Source organism: Myripristis murdjan, chromosome 23 (assembly GCF_902150065.1).
Source record: "Myripristis murdjan chromosome 23, fMyrMur1.1, whole genome shotgun sequence".
NCBI lineage: Eukaryota > Metazoa > Chordata > Actinopteri > Holocentriformes > Holocentridae > Myripristis > Myripristis murdjan.
The window spans coordinates 632,817-648,263 of NC_044002.1; the positions used below are offsets into that span (position 1 = coordinate 632,817).

Here is a 15,447-nt window from a genome sequence, read left to right on the forward strand (position 1 = left end):
TAAATATGAAAAATGGCTCATCTTACCCCAGTCTCCCCTACTGCTTATACTTGACTACATGTACACTTAAATACTACTATATTTACGTTTATAGGTTCAAGGTTGTAGTATAAGTATACTTTGTAAGTATACTAACTAGTACGTATGTAAGTACACTTACATATACTTATATACATATACTTGATAAAGTATACTCAAACTCCACTTAAGTATACTTGGAAAGGTAAACTAGAAGTTTACTTCTTTTTGGTAAGGGTAACAACAGGCTTTTTTAACAACACGCATTTTGATGCCTCGGTCTTGGTCGTGCAACCGCCCGGTAACTTTACAGGAACCGTCCTCCTACTCGGCCCTCTCAGTGGAGACACGGCAGGTGAGAGGGCCGAGCGAGAGGACGTTCCTGTAGTAGCTCCTGCCCCCCAAATACTACCAGGAACATTTTGGTGGGAACGGGCCTCATGATCCTGCCACCACCATGCTGGAATGCTGGAGGAAACCATGCACTGCCTGGTTTCCTCCAGACATAACGTTTGGAATTGAGGCCAAACAGTTCAATCTTGGTTACATCAGACCAGAGAATCTTGTTTCTCACAGTCTGAGAGTCCTTCAGGTACTCTTCTGCAAACTCCAAGCAGGCTTTCATGCAGTGGCGGATACAGAACATGGCTAATGGGTGGGCCTAAAAAATTCTGGATGGGCCTGTTATTTCATTTTGTTTATTTTTTTAGATAGACATGTATAAAATGATATGATGAAAGAAAAAAAACCCTCTCGGTAAACAAGCCGAGAGGTTGTAAACGAGCATAAAATAAACGTTGGAAAAAGGACATTAAAACATTTATTTATTTAGTTAGTTATTTTTTGGTCTTGAATCTGATAGGGTGGGCAAGCTGTCAATCTGGGTGGGCCTACGCCCATCCAGGCCCACCCGTAGATCCGCTTCAGCTTTCATGTGTTTTGCACTGAGGAGAGGCTTCCGTCTAGGCGCTTTGCCATAAAGCCCAGATCAGTGGAGGGCCACAGTGATGGTTGTCCTTCTGGAACTTTGTCCCATCTCCACACAGGATCTCTGGAGCTCAGTCAGAGTGACCATCAGGTTCTTGGTAACCTTTCTTACTAAGGCCCTTCTCCCACGACCCTAACCCTAACCTTAAGTGCAGCAGATTTGTTTTGGTAGCCTTCCCCAGATCTGTGCCTTGCAACAATCCTGTCTCTGAACTCTCAGGCAGGTCCTTTGACCTCATGGCTTGGTTCATGTTCGACGGTCACGTCTGGCCCATGTATGTAAAACACAAGAACATGATATGCATTGTATGCTGCGAGGCATGTCTTTCCAAATCATGTGCAATCAATTTAATTTACCACAGGTGGACTCTAATCAAGGTGGAGAAACATCTCAGCAACGATCAAAAGAGAAGGGAGGCACCTCAGCTAGATTTCAAGTGTTGTTGCAAAGGGTTTTAATCAATTTGTAAAAATGTCTAAAATTGTGTTTTCACTTTGTCATTATAGAGTGCTGAGCATAGATTAATGAGAGAAAATGGATGGATTAGATTGTAGCATCAGGCTGCAACATAACACAAGTGGAAAAATGAAAGGGGGTCTGAATATATTTTTTAAAATGTATTTATTTATTTATTTAGTTAAACAGAAAGTGTATTTTAGATGTGAGTTCTCAGGGCAATAGAGGAGACTAATGGAGATTTATGAGCAACAAAACAGACATTGCTAAAAGGAGTATCAGTAATAAAAAAGTGTAACTTTATTTGAATTCAAATGTATAATACAAAACGGCATGGTACATTCTCTGTTACATAGAATGAAAAAAGGCAACAGACAAGCCTCTGATTATTGCACATTAAATAAAACAAACCACATCATCCCTTTTTGAGGAGAGGAGAAAACAAAGACAAATCATTCCTTCAGCCCACAGTGTCTGCCAACTGTTAAACATGGTGGTGGATCTTAAATGATATGGTGCCACCTACTGGATGTCATTTGGTGTTAGGGGTGTATAATGTAATCATTATTCAATGCTCCTGGTGCTCCTGGTATATTTTATAGGAACCGTCCCTCATGATTTTCCCCTTTTCCAAGCCGATTATGATTCCATTCATTGTGCTTGTTCATAAATAGCAGGAGAAATTCAGAATCTTTCCACAGCCTCCACAGTGAGCAGATCTAACATCACTGCACCTTTATGGGAAGCAGATTTCCATCCCAGAGAGCGAGTGCTGTTTGAAGAAACTATCAGTATTCAGGGTCTAATATGACATGGAAAAGGAAGATTGAAGTGTGGTCCAGCTCCTTATGAGATAATAATTTACATTGCAGATTCTCACTGAGGGCATCAAAACTATGAACGAACACATGGAATTATATTGTAAACAAAAAAGTGTGAAATAACTCAAAACCTGTTTTATATTTTAGATTCTTCAAAATAGCCACCCTTTGCTCTGATTACTGCTTTGCACACTCTTGGCATTCTCTCCATGAGCTTCAAGAGGTAGTCACCTGAAATGGTTTTCCAACAGTCTTGAAGGAGTTCCCAGAGGTGTTTAGCACTTGTTGGCCTTTTTGCCTTCACTCTGCGGTCGATCTCATCCCAAACCATTTCGACTGGGTTTAGGTCAGGTGACTGTGGAGGCCAGGTCATCTGCCGCAGCACTCCATCACTCTCCTTCTTGGTCAAATAGCCCTTACACAGGGCAACAAGGCACACCTGTGAAGTGAAAGCCATTTCAGGTGACTACATCATGAAGCTCATTGAGAGAAGGCCAAGGGTTTGCAGCGCTGTCAACAAAGCAAAGGGTGGCTACTTTGAGGAACCTAAAATATAAAACATATTTAAAGTTATTTAACATTTTTTTCTTTACTACATAATTCCATATATGTTGCTTCATATATTTGATGTCTTCAGTATGTATCTACAATGTAGAAAAACAAAAAACATTGAATGAGAAGGTGTGACTGGTAGTATGTGGAGAGACAGAGAGAGAGAGAGAGAGAGAGAGAGAGAGAGAGTCTGTAACCTAACTAGTAAGCTTTGTAAGAGAGACTGAAAAAAGCAAGACACTTGTTGATGACAGCTACTACCATTTGCGTGTATTTTTTCTTCTACCAATAAAACAAGTCAATAATCTATGATAAGTAGTTTAACAATGGCACTATACTAGTGAGTCAGTTGTTTAATAGAGGACTACTGCAACTGCAACAACTCCCGAAAAAGGAAGAAACGTCAGGGGAGCAACAGAGGAGGGATCCCTCCCCAGGACAGACAGACATGCCACGGATGTTGTAAGCACAGAACAGAACACAAATTATGTGGTACAACACAGAAACAGGATAAAAAAATTATGATGAAATTATAATGGCAGCATAAGTATATCAGGAATGTGATGAGGATGTCGAGTGGTGCCAGACGTACTGGAACAAGAGAATTTTCAATAGTTTTTGATGTTGTCCCATCAGGCTGCCACATGTTATTTAGGAATGCTGACCCCTGTCTCGCCCCCTGACCCAGTGCAATTTCTATGAGGTAAAGTTTGTTTTTCTTTTAATAAAGGTATGAACGCCAAAGTAAGAGCTTTGTTCAGAGTAATTTTGTTAGTAATATTGACTGGAAAATGTTTGGTCCTTATACCACACAAATTCCTTCCATCAAATAAATAAGTAAATAATTTTAAAAAGTCTCATTTAATTTGATTTTATCATAGATTCTATCCAGTGAAACATTTCTTACAAAAGTTACGAAAGTGACAGAGATGTGTATGTCTCGTTCTGCAAACTGCTTTCTGAAATTCACCGCCACTTATTCTGCTCTTGTAAATTTACATATGGTCTGTGGAAAGATATTAATAATTTTACAGTTAACATTCTCTCAGATGTTGCTATTTTCTAGAGAAACATTATATTTGGTTGCTGTGTTTATAGTAACAAAGATGGTAGTGCATTTTTTCTTATTAATCTAATTTTACTTCTTGCAAAATTCCACATTCACAAATGTAAATGTACAAAAAACAAAAACAAACAAAAAACAACTCAATTCTTTGTATTTATGAAGGAACTGGAATAATACATGTCAACAATTTGTTCCTCACAAAATGAAAAATCTATCAAAACAGTTAATTTATGCAATAGTTTCACTGTCTAAGTGAGTTTATTATTCTATATTAACTTTTTAAAATTTATTTTTTTTATTACTTTTTTCTTTTTTGTCAGGCTTGTACTGTTTTTGATGTACTTCTCTCTTTTGCACTACTTTGTTTATGAAATATTATGATTTACAACCAGATATACAGTCATTTTTATATATATATATATATATATATATATATATATATGACTATGCTTATTATGGATTACGTAAAAATAAGTATGAAGAGTCAAATTTCCACAATTGCCTTAATGCCTCATCTAACAGTAAGCAATGTTGTGATTTTCTGTTTTTAAAAAATCTTTGTTTAAAAAAAACAAAGAGTAAAACTATTGCGTAGTTTTATTGCTAGGCTTATCGGCTTATTTGTGTGAGCAACACATTTAAAGTGATGTCTTGTGACAGCAGTGTTGCAGTATGTTTAGCGTTCTGAAAAACGATTTTTTTACGTCTTCTGGGCGCGATTTGATGACGTAAACATCTGGCGTTTGAACGGCCGACTTTGTAACGTCAACGTTTTGGTGAAAATCTGTCTTCTCTGTATGATAGGGTGGGATTTATGGTCACAATAATAATGCACCATATTTATGTAACATCTCGGCTCGTTGAATTTATAGAAAATAACAGTATGGATCGCTAATATTAGCTTCGGACTTGAGCAGCTAACTTGTTGACGACGTCGCTTCTCATTCCGTTTTGAGGCGGACCTCTTAATTCAGACATCCTCTTTGGCTGTAAAATACTCAGGTGACGAATACGGAAACAGCTGGAAATTGAAAGCAAGACAGTATCAGCCTTTCCTCTGTCTGTTTGCATCCATTTAACAGCATGAGTAGTGAAAAATACCCCCGCTCTTCTATTGAAGATGACTTCAACTATGGTACAAATGTTGCGACAGCCAGCGTGCAGATTCGGATGGGTAAGTCAGCTCGTTTGTTAACTGGTTTTAGTGTTGACAGCTGCGCTAGCTAGGCCAAACACTGGCTACATTTAGTAGCCTATACTACACTAACGCTCACTAGCCGCTAGCATTTTAAACATGACAAGCCGTTCCTAGCACTGATTCAAACAACTAACAGTAGCTAGCCGGCTACCTGTATTTGTCTGATAGTAACGCTACTGGTTAAGACAGGGCTAGCGAGCTGCTCAGTATTAGCTGAGACAGGAGGTCTCTCTCATTTCTCAGTTGTACATCCTCGATTCCTCTCCTCGGGCCTTAGTCCCGCCCACAGGACGTGCGAGCTGAGGAGGCGAGAGGAGGCAGGGCAGGAGACATCCTTGCACCCTCCAGCCTCATTTTAATGCACCGTCAATTACTTATCACGAATTGCACATCTTTAACTTATTTCCTCTACCAAATCATGTTGTCATACAAAATTTGAAGTTCTCCTAAAGAAATAGAGTAAATCATCCAATGTCCCAACTGTAATTCTTTTATTTCCATTCCATGTTATTGTGAAGGATAACAGGTTTTATAAAGTCCTATGTAAATACGCATTATGATGATGATGATGATGATGATGATGATGATATAGATCTGTCTGAAAGCCCTCAGACCCCCGACCTGATACATTGTATTTAAGCAGTATTCTACTGTAGACTACTGCTGCGCCCCCTGTAGACTGTCTACAGGGGGCGCATAGTTTCACATTATTCCAATGGCCTGGACGCAGCAAATTTGAGACAAATAATCTGATGAGTAAAAGTTAATTGCATGAATTTGGAGTGTTGGGCTCCAATTTGCTGTGTTTCATTTATTTATTTATTTTTTCATTTTGTGCTCAAAATACACAGCAAAAGTTGAAACTCATTCAAAGTCGTTTTGTGGGAAAATGTAAATGTCTGAACACTAGAGTTTGTAATCCTCACTCTATATCATACAGCAGTAACAAAGTGAGTACTACAGCAGCTGTGAGGGACATAAAATACCAACTTAACTAACCCATATTTCTGTTTACAACAGTTAACCTAGCCTTTGCCTTGATTCAATCAGTTGTACTAGTTCTGACACAACTAAAGCAATCTCATAGCATGTTTTCATACATGACTAACATCTGTTAGCACTGTATTAAAAAGAACCAAGGTGCTGGTTGATGTTGAGTTGTTAGCTAACTTAATTTAATGCCCTGTCTTCTCTGTGTCTTTCCACTTAGATTTTCTGCGGAAGGTGTACAGCCTTTTGAGTGTTCAGATCATTCTAACCACAGCCACCTCTGCCCTCTTCATGTTCTCTCCCGCCATCAGGGATTTTGTTCATGGCAGGTAAGGATGTCATTGTTGTCTAACCCAGATTTGAAAGCAGTCAGTTTTAGTTCTTCCTGCTGGTTAAAGGTGTATTAGCAAAACCTGTGAATAATAACTTGAAGTGGAATTAAGATGCTATGGACTGTACTATCCCATCTATATATACAAGCACCAATTACACAGAGAAGTGCATCAGCACGTCAATAAGATCACCTCAATATGGGTGTCTCCATAATATTTCTGCAAGGTTGTTAAGGTTGGCCCTAAATCTTCAGATATTCAGTTAATCATTTGTTAGGTTGTTACTCAGATTAAATATCAGTATTGAGATAATTCAGTGTGGATGCGGGTGTGCTGACTGGGTGGGTTCTACGGCTGCACGATTAATCGTAACAAAAAAAATAAATAAAAAATCACTATATTGAGTCATACATCTGTGCAATCAAAGTTCTAGATGACGACGATTCACTTGCTCCTGTTCCCCTACACATTCACAACATGCTGTGTTCATGTGTTGACTTCCTTGCTTTGGAACAATCCCAGTTGCTGTATCAATCATACAAATACAACGTAAAGCATAACATGTGGAGACCAAACTGGAAGGAGACAGTCAGAAACAGTCTACTTGGAGGAGTCTTAGCCAGAAAGATTTCAAGTGCAAGGAAAAAAAAAAAAGAAGCAACATAGGAACATCCCGGTGTCGAGGGCGTGAGTGATATGCTCATACTGAAAAAGGAGCACATTTCAGTGTGTGGAACTTTTTCTGGTTTAAACCTGACAATGATTTACAAGGAGTCATAATTTGCCAGCAATGCTTTGGCATCGCCTAAAAGCTATTTGGGATACCTTTTTATATTACCATATCACGTTGTTTTGTTTTGTCCATCACAATATCCTCTTAAAGCACAAGCTCAGTATTTTGGAAGTCAGTTTGTGATGGCATCAGTACTGATAATGAGAAACCCAATAGGACTCCAGCTGAAACATACAGGGCATTTCAGCTATCTGCAAATTAGCAGTGGAGGAAACACAAATATATGTCCTTTTTGGATTCCAAATGACCAGGTTTTACTCCATAGGCCTAAAAGATTACCAGTAGACGCCATGGTAGAGAAATCAGAAATACAGACTAACTTCAAAAATACCAAATTTGTCCTTTTCATGATGCTATCTGTACCTTTCCTCATACTTTAATTCTTCCATGTCCATTCAACAATGGGTGTAATTTTTATTTGTATAAGTTTTATTTTTATTTCTATTCATTTCTCTTTGCTGTTTTCTGTTACTAGCTGCTGCAGCAATGATCGGATTTCCCCACAGGGATGATTAGACTTTAATCAAATGCATCTAATGTCACACAGCATAACTCAATATATAAACTTTACATTTCAGTGTGAAAACACTAAAATTCCAGCTACATGTTTTTCCATGTATTTTAATGGCAGGTTGTATTGCCTACTCCTGTCATATGCTGTGGGAATATTGGAATTGGACTGATAAAGCTGGTGTTTGTCATGTTGTCTGACTGGCCTGGTTTCCTCCTCAGTCCTGCACTGGTTTTGGTTTCAGCCCTGGGCTCCCTGGTCCTGCTGCTGGCCTTAGCCATCTACAGACACCAGCATCCATTGAACCTCTACTTGCTGCTCACATTTGTAAGTCTTTCATTAGCTGTTCTGTCTCTCTAGACATCTTTCATCATACCAACTAAGCATGAACATTTAATTTAAAAATGATCAAAATTGCAATATGGCCAAGTGCAAATCGCAGGAGCTGCATTTTTTTGATAACTGTAAAAAGTGTGACAAAACTCACTCAAATCACTGAAAATTAGGCTTTCCACCGATCGGCCGATATTTTGCATTTTATGCAATTTGTGTGATCGGCTGTAATGTCTTAATTCACCAATCCGATCAATGACGTCGTTGTCATGTTGAAACTTTTTGCAGATGCTCCCGTTGCATTGTTTTATCTGTCTCATTTACTCCGAAGAAGTTCCACACCACCGCCGTGTTAGTTTTGAGCCCTGTCACTATGTGACGGACAATAAAGTTTTTTTAATCTTGAATCATTCGCTGTCGGATTCAAACAAACATGTCAGTGGTGTGGGACTTCTTCAAAGTGTCTGAGACAGATAAAACTCAAGCTCAGTAAACGGTACATAAGTATATACAGTAAATAAACAAGTTATTTAAATAGACATATTGCTCCCTAATGTGATCGGATCGGTGATCGGTGATCGGTTTATTTAAACTCACTGATCGGTGATCGGTGATCAGCCCCAAAAATCCTGATTGTGTAAAGCCTGCTGAAAATTAACTATCATGGTGCAACAGAGATGCCTGACCTACAAATGATATTTTGCAGATGTCAGAAAACATGTTTGTTTGGCAGAGACACCATCAAAAATCATACCATCATCATTTCAATAGCTTTTTCAGTGAAAATGAAAATGATGATGAAATTGTTAATCATATTGTAATCACAATATCTGTGGAATTAATTGCAATATCATAGAGATATCAGAGAGCTTATTTAAAGGACTATGTTAGTAGCATGTAGCAGAATTAGATTACCTGGCTGGAGGCTGTAACATTTAGAGTAGCTGCTTAGAGCAACAAAATTAGCTAGCTAGTGAGTATAATATTTAGATTACATGGTTCAACTCATAGTTTATCAAATTTAACAACAAAATCCCACCTGAGCTTTGTATATTTCCCTAATAATTTTTTTAAGTAGATATATTATTAAGAAAATGGAATTTAATATTTAAATTTTACAAATAGCAATCAAGAAAAGAACTATTCCTACTTATGACATGGAAAACATATAATGGTGTTTTTTGCTTAGCTTCTCTGATCCTATTTGTTCTATTGACACAAGAAAATAGAAATGAACAAAAAGTAATTTTCAGTGGACAGTATTGCAATATCTACATTGATTGATACATGTAAAAAAAAAATACTACTATAGTAGCTTAGAATCTGTGTGAATTTGGAACAAATTTACATCCTTTGAGCAGTTGTAAATTGGGGGCAAAAAATTTGGGAGGCCCCAAAATGAACCCACAGTCAATAATTGGGATTCAATGACAGAATCTTGATGGTAATTTACATATTAAATGTCAAGGCTGTATCGCAAACAGTTTTTGAAATATGATGGCCCAAATGCTGGATGCTGAACACGGGCAATAAAAAACGATACCATCACCCACCCATCCCTTTCAGTTTTTTTTCTTGCATGCTATTTGTAAAATTGTAATTTAAATATAAATTTCTGTTGTTTAATAATATATTTACTTTAAAAAATAGGCAAATCTAGGAAGAGAGGCACATTTGATGAATTGAGATGATCGACCCTCTTGACTTGTGTATGAACACTACTATTTGTTTTCTGTTTCCCAGACATTGCTGGAGGCGATTTCTGTGGCAACAGCTTGTAAGTTGTTTTCTTGAGGAGTAAGTCTGAAAGCCCTGATTATAGTCTTTCTCTCTATTAGCAGGCCACACTGATTCTACTGTTCTTCTCTCCACAGTGACCTTCTATGAATATTCCACAGTTCTTCAGGCTTTCTTCCTCACATGCACTGTGTTTGTTGGACTAACAGCCTACACCTTCCAGTCCAAGAGAGATTTCAGCAAACTGGGAGCAGGGTGAGTCTTATAGAGGGGCTCGCTGGTCACTCCCGAAAGTCTCCCGTGTTTTCAGTAAAGCTGCTTTAATGGTCCCGTATTAAGCCCAACATACACCGGCGGCACAGCGGTGCGGTGCACACCCAACACAAACTGGAAGCGTTGTGCTATAGAACGTCAATAACCTTCCTCATGCGATAACTCCCCTGCTGACCTACTGTGCCAGTTGTGGACATCTATAATTAAGGATATATGATAAGGATCCAACGCCCAGTTTTCATTGTATCACCTTGAGTTCAACACGTTTTATCTTTAAAACATTATATGACCAACATAATTCATTACATTTCATTTATTTATTATACATGAAAATAATTAAACACAACGTTTTAGTTATATGTAAAACTGCCATGACTCATTTAAAAACTGATTTACAGCAAAGCTGAAAATAGGACAGTGGCGTGAAAGGTAGCGGCTCGTCGATGCGCGTCCAGCCGCTGCTGGTGTGTGGACACACATAGAAAATAATGGGGGCGGCTGTTTGACGCGCATCGTACGCCGCCGGTGTGTGTTGGGCTTTAGGCATCTCTAGATGGAGCAAGTGTAGAAAACTTGAGATGGAGACTTGCCTTTCTTAAACCAATTTTTAATTTTTTTCTTTCTCGATGCCAGTGACGCTAATTTAAGCTTTTGTGACTTACAGATTGTTTGCCTGCTTGTGGATCCTGATCATTGCAAGTTTCATGAGCGTGAGTAAAGCAAACTTCCAGATTTCATTGAGCACGTTTACATGCACACCATATTCCTGTATTATTCGGAATATCCTTAATATTCCGGTTGCACACAAGTCATGTAAACACGTAACGAACCCATAGGTCATATTCTGGTTGGAGAAAATTCCGAATAAGACCCCTGGCATATGCCTGTTCTAACCACAATATTGTGCCATGTAAACACCTTAATCAGAAAATGCCCCGTACCGGAATATTCCGTTACGTCTGCGCATGCTCGATTCACAAGGAATCCTGAGGACTTTTTATTACCAAAAAATAAAATGTATAATCAAAATATATTCATACTGTGGGCATTTTGCTCTCAAAATATCAAAGTTTTTTGCTAGTATTCTCTCCGTTTCAGCGGAAATACAAGAGATCTGACGTTAACTAGTCCTTGTCAGCCAGACAACTTGGGCTTATCAAGTTTTCTAGACATCGTGATTTCCCAAAACTGAATAAATACCACATATAGCAACACAAAACTGCTTTGCTAGCTCAATCATGTTGGAACTAGAATATCCGCTGGAAACTATATTTTTTTCATGGACTGAGTTACACTTCTGCCGACTTCTCAGTCATTTTTAATCTAACAGGTGCTGTGACAATGACTCACCAACACAACTGATCTTTATCTACAACCAACTTATATTAACAGTTATATTTAAATACAGGCTACTGCTTTCCAGTGTCAGCACCAGAAAAACATCTATCTTTTAATAAACTCACTGGCAGATGTTTTATTTCAGCTGGGGGTGTGTCACTCCAATTTAGCGTCAGCTCCGATTAAGGCTGTTTTATCATTTCAACCCCACCTTTCGGGGGCTTTTGCTAATCACCTTTTCACACTATTATCAATTTACCTCTGAAATAAAGACAACAGTTTTCACAGATGTGTTGATTTATTAAAAGTTCATTTCAATGTTCAGATGCAAACAGATTGACAAATTAATTAAATCAATGGCCTAGGCAAGTCATAAAGAATAAACAAATGAATAACAATTAATAGGCTGATTAATAACTAATTAATAACTGATAACATTAACACTTTAATAACAAGAACAAAGTTATAACCGCACATCTCCGTGGAAAATCTTACAGGTACTGTCCGTGGTGCTGAATCTGCTGAGGCATTTCATTCTCTTTATTATAGAAATTAAAGCTCCATAAAATTCACGGAGGATCTTGTTTAGCTCTTCTTTCCTTACAGGTGAGAAATCAGCTGTTTGCCCGGTGTTTGTCAGGTAGTCTTGTAGACATTTGACGGCCCAAGACGTTGACCGGGCCGTACCGGCTTCATTTCCTGACCTCTCCAGCTGATCCAGCTCTTCACTCGTCACTCCCGCATATCTCTCCTTTTTCTCCTCTGTCTTGTCTTCCTCGTTCAGCTGTTTATCCAAACTTAGGTCGCCAAATAAATCAAAATTGACAACAAAACGGTCCATTATGCAGGCGAACAAAGTTGGCAGCGGCTTTTGATGCGGGTTTCGGTGAAATGTTTCATGTTGCCATGGAAACCACACAGACCCGGGCAATAAGATATAGGCGGAGTAATAATTTCAGTGATGAGCCCCCCCACGGAAACCCCATGTGACACTGTCACTTTTTTTACTCTGAGGAGTTTGCAGGTCTGGGGCCTCATTTATAAACATTGCGTACACACAAAACAGGGCCTGAAATTGGCGTACGCCATTTTCCACTCAAAGGTTGTGATTTATAAAAAAAAAACTTGACGGAAAAATGTGCGGTCCTCCACGTAAATTCTGAACCATCCGTAAGCCTACGCACATCTTGGAGACAAGGGGAATTTGGCGACGCAGATGGTATAGCATAGACTGACCAAGACGTTGAGAGCTCTGCGTTCAAACTCAGCTCCCTCTTCACCACAACGCCTGGTGCAATGACTGCTGCTACCTCTCTGCCGAGTCCAGAGTTTCCCGGGCTAACCAGACCTTGAAGGCATCAGTCAGGCTGATGGTCTCCCTCATAGGATAGGATTGGAATTTAATTATTTGAAACAGGGACAATGCACAAATAAACATGCTAATTTCCACCTGTAGTCTCTGGGCAGGTATGACAATATAAAAATTAAGAGTTCTAAAAAGAGATTTAACAGGACTCGAGGTGAAATAGTGGCCATAGGAGTTAAATTAAGCAAAACAAAACAAACAACCCCCTCCCACCCCCACAGCACACACACTCAAACACAAGCACAAATAGAGTACAATCCAACCCTCTAGAAGTCACATTCATACACACACACACACACACACACACACATATTTCACAGATGTGTGCAAACTTACTTACTCAATAACCAGCTCTTTGATAGGCATGAGAATGTGTGTGGATTTGTACATAAGATATATTCTGTGGGAAGGGCATTCCACTGCCTCATGGCTACACATGAGAAGGAAGAGCTCCCAAATTGAGTTCTACGTTGTGGGAAGCTACTCTCATCCCTCATAACGCATCGAGTTGCTCATGCTGTTTTATTGGAGCAGAGTATTACAAACTTTTTCAGAGGGGGAGCAGTAGCACTGTGAATGATTTTATGTAGTAAAGAGACATTTGAGTGTTTTATTAAGTTATGGTGTCCACCATCAGGCTCCTGGGTTGCTGCCATGACAGACACCAATGACCGCCTGATCACAGCTCAGAGCTGCAATTTTGCCAATGATCAGTGGTCATTTGGACAGCATGTTCCCAGCCTCCCAGATTCAGAGATTTAAAAAAATTCAATAAAATCAGTAGTAAATTAGGTGGGACAACTTACTGGGGCATGATAACTGATAACAGTAGATAATTTTTGAACTCACTAAGTATTGTTGTCACTCAGCCACATGTCCTTTATAAGTGGTGCTTGTTTTTGCAGCTCTTTTTAAAGAGCGACACCACGGAGTTGGTTTTCGCTGGAGCCGGTGCTCTGGTGTTCTGCGGCTTCATCATTTACGACACCCACCTGTTGATGCACCAGCTCTCCCCTGAGGAGCATGTCCTGGCCTCCATTAACCTCTACCTTGACATCGTCAACCTCTTCCTGCACCTCCTGCGCCTTCTTGACTCCATGAAGAAGAACTGAAGGCTTAAAACTTTCCAACTGCTGTATAGCTGGTTATCAGTCAGAACAGTCCCAGTGGACGCTATGCTGTGCTTCATGTTTTTATTTCCTGGGACTGTTTTGTTGTCCTGAACTTTTTACAATATTCAAGTTTGCAAAAGAATTTGGGGGAAAAAAACATTTGTATGGTGATGAATGACATCTTTATATGTAGTTGTACTGATTTTTTTTGTTGCTGTTTCGAGTGGTGGTGCAAATATAACTTATTATTTTTAAAGTACAATTACGCCTATGACTGTGATTCTGCTGGAAAGATTTCTTTGTCTTCAGTTCATCAGAACCTTTTCAAGTCTTCAACCTGCAGTTCACTAAACATATTATAAAACAAGTAACTTAAAGCATAATTTACCAGCAGCACCCCTCTGTGGGAACACAACACTTTCAAAACAAAGTCATCAAATCCTAAGTTGAAATTGTTGAATGCTTATGGTGTTATGACATATGGCATTGCACCTGAATTCAGTTTTTTTTTCTTTGAGTGCTCCTTTAATGTTGTTCAAAGTTTAAACACATTTATTTGATGGTGTGTATACAGGTGGATTTCATTACATTGATACAATACGCCAGTGGGTTTATCCTATAAGAATTTTAGTTTTACAACAGAATTGTACATACATTTAAGTGAGTAAGTGCATGTTTGAGTTTCTTTAAAACTCTGATTGTATATATTTTCATGGAGTAAATTGCACTAACAATCATAGTTAACAGGACCAGAGAACCCCAAGTGAAAAATGTAATATTTGACAGTAAGTGTTGACTATCTATGGTGACAAATGGAGATTGTACAGTATTTAATGACGGATCATAACCTTGTCTGTTGAGAAAGGGATTGAAGGGATTTGATTCTAAATAAACTACTGAATAATGTATCAACAAAAACATGTGCTTCACTCTTTTAATTTAAAAACTAGCATAGAGTTGTCTTGCATGAGGAGAAATTGATGTATGTGTATTTGGTTCTCCACCAAAATAAAATCAGATCGGCTGTGTATTATAGCACTTTATGTTCTGTCAGTGTCAATTATTGAGTTTTGTCTGTCATTCTTTGGAATGATTTTAGCAGAATTTCTGAGTACTGACTCCTTTGTAATGAACATTAATAATGAACATTATTTACATGCTTCTTATGGAATATTTCCAGTCTTGGAAAAAGTATAGCAAAGTGGAAATTTATCAAAAAAAGGAAATGTCATGAAAATTCCCTCATCAGACTGTTGTCATCCTTGAAAAAAAATATGGCCCACCAGCATCTATCTGTCCAGCACCATGCCGCTCCTCATCCTCATCCTCTCCTTAACCGCTCAGCTGCAGTGTCAGTAACAGTTAAAACTGTCTACAGCAAACTAATTGCTCAGTAATTTGATCGAATGAGAAGTAAATGACAAATACATTTTTTCTTTCAGCAGGTATATTAATATATATCAAAATGATAACGCCCTATTTATAATAAAAATCTATTCCATCCCCAGAGGTGGAGTCAGCTGAGTTGGCAGATTAGGGACCCAGTATGGGTTGCATCTATCT

At 38.6% G+C, this 15,447-nt stretch overlaps 1 protein-coding gene across 1 annotated transcript; it reads left to right on the forward strand.

Moving 5' to 3' along the window:
- Positions 1 to 4,628: 4,628 nt before the first annotated feature.
- tmbim4 (transmembrane BAX inhibitor motif containing 4) lies at positions 4,629 to 14,922 on the forward strand. Its single transcript, XM_030046275.1, has 7 exons — positions 4,629 to 5,075; positions 6,310 to 6,418; positions 7,947 to 8,052; positions 9,802 to 9,835; positions 9,933 to 10,050; positions 10,733 to 10,778; positions 13,678 to 14,922. The coding sequence occupies exons 1-7, from the start codon at positions 4,985 to 4,987 to the stop codon at positions 13,882 to 13,884; spliced, it is 711 nt and encodes a 236-aa protein (XP_029902135.1). The 5' UTR covers positions 4,629 to 4,984; the 3' UTR covers positions 13,885 to 14,922.
- Positions 14,923 to 15,447: the final 525 nt, after the last annotated feature.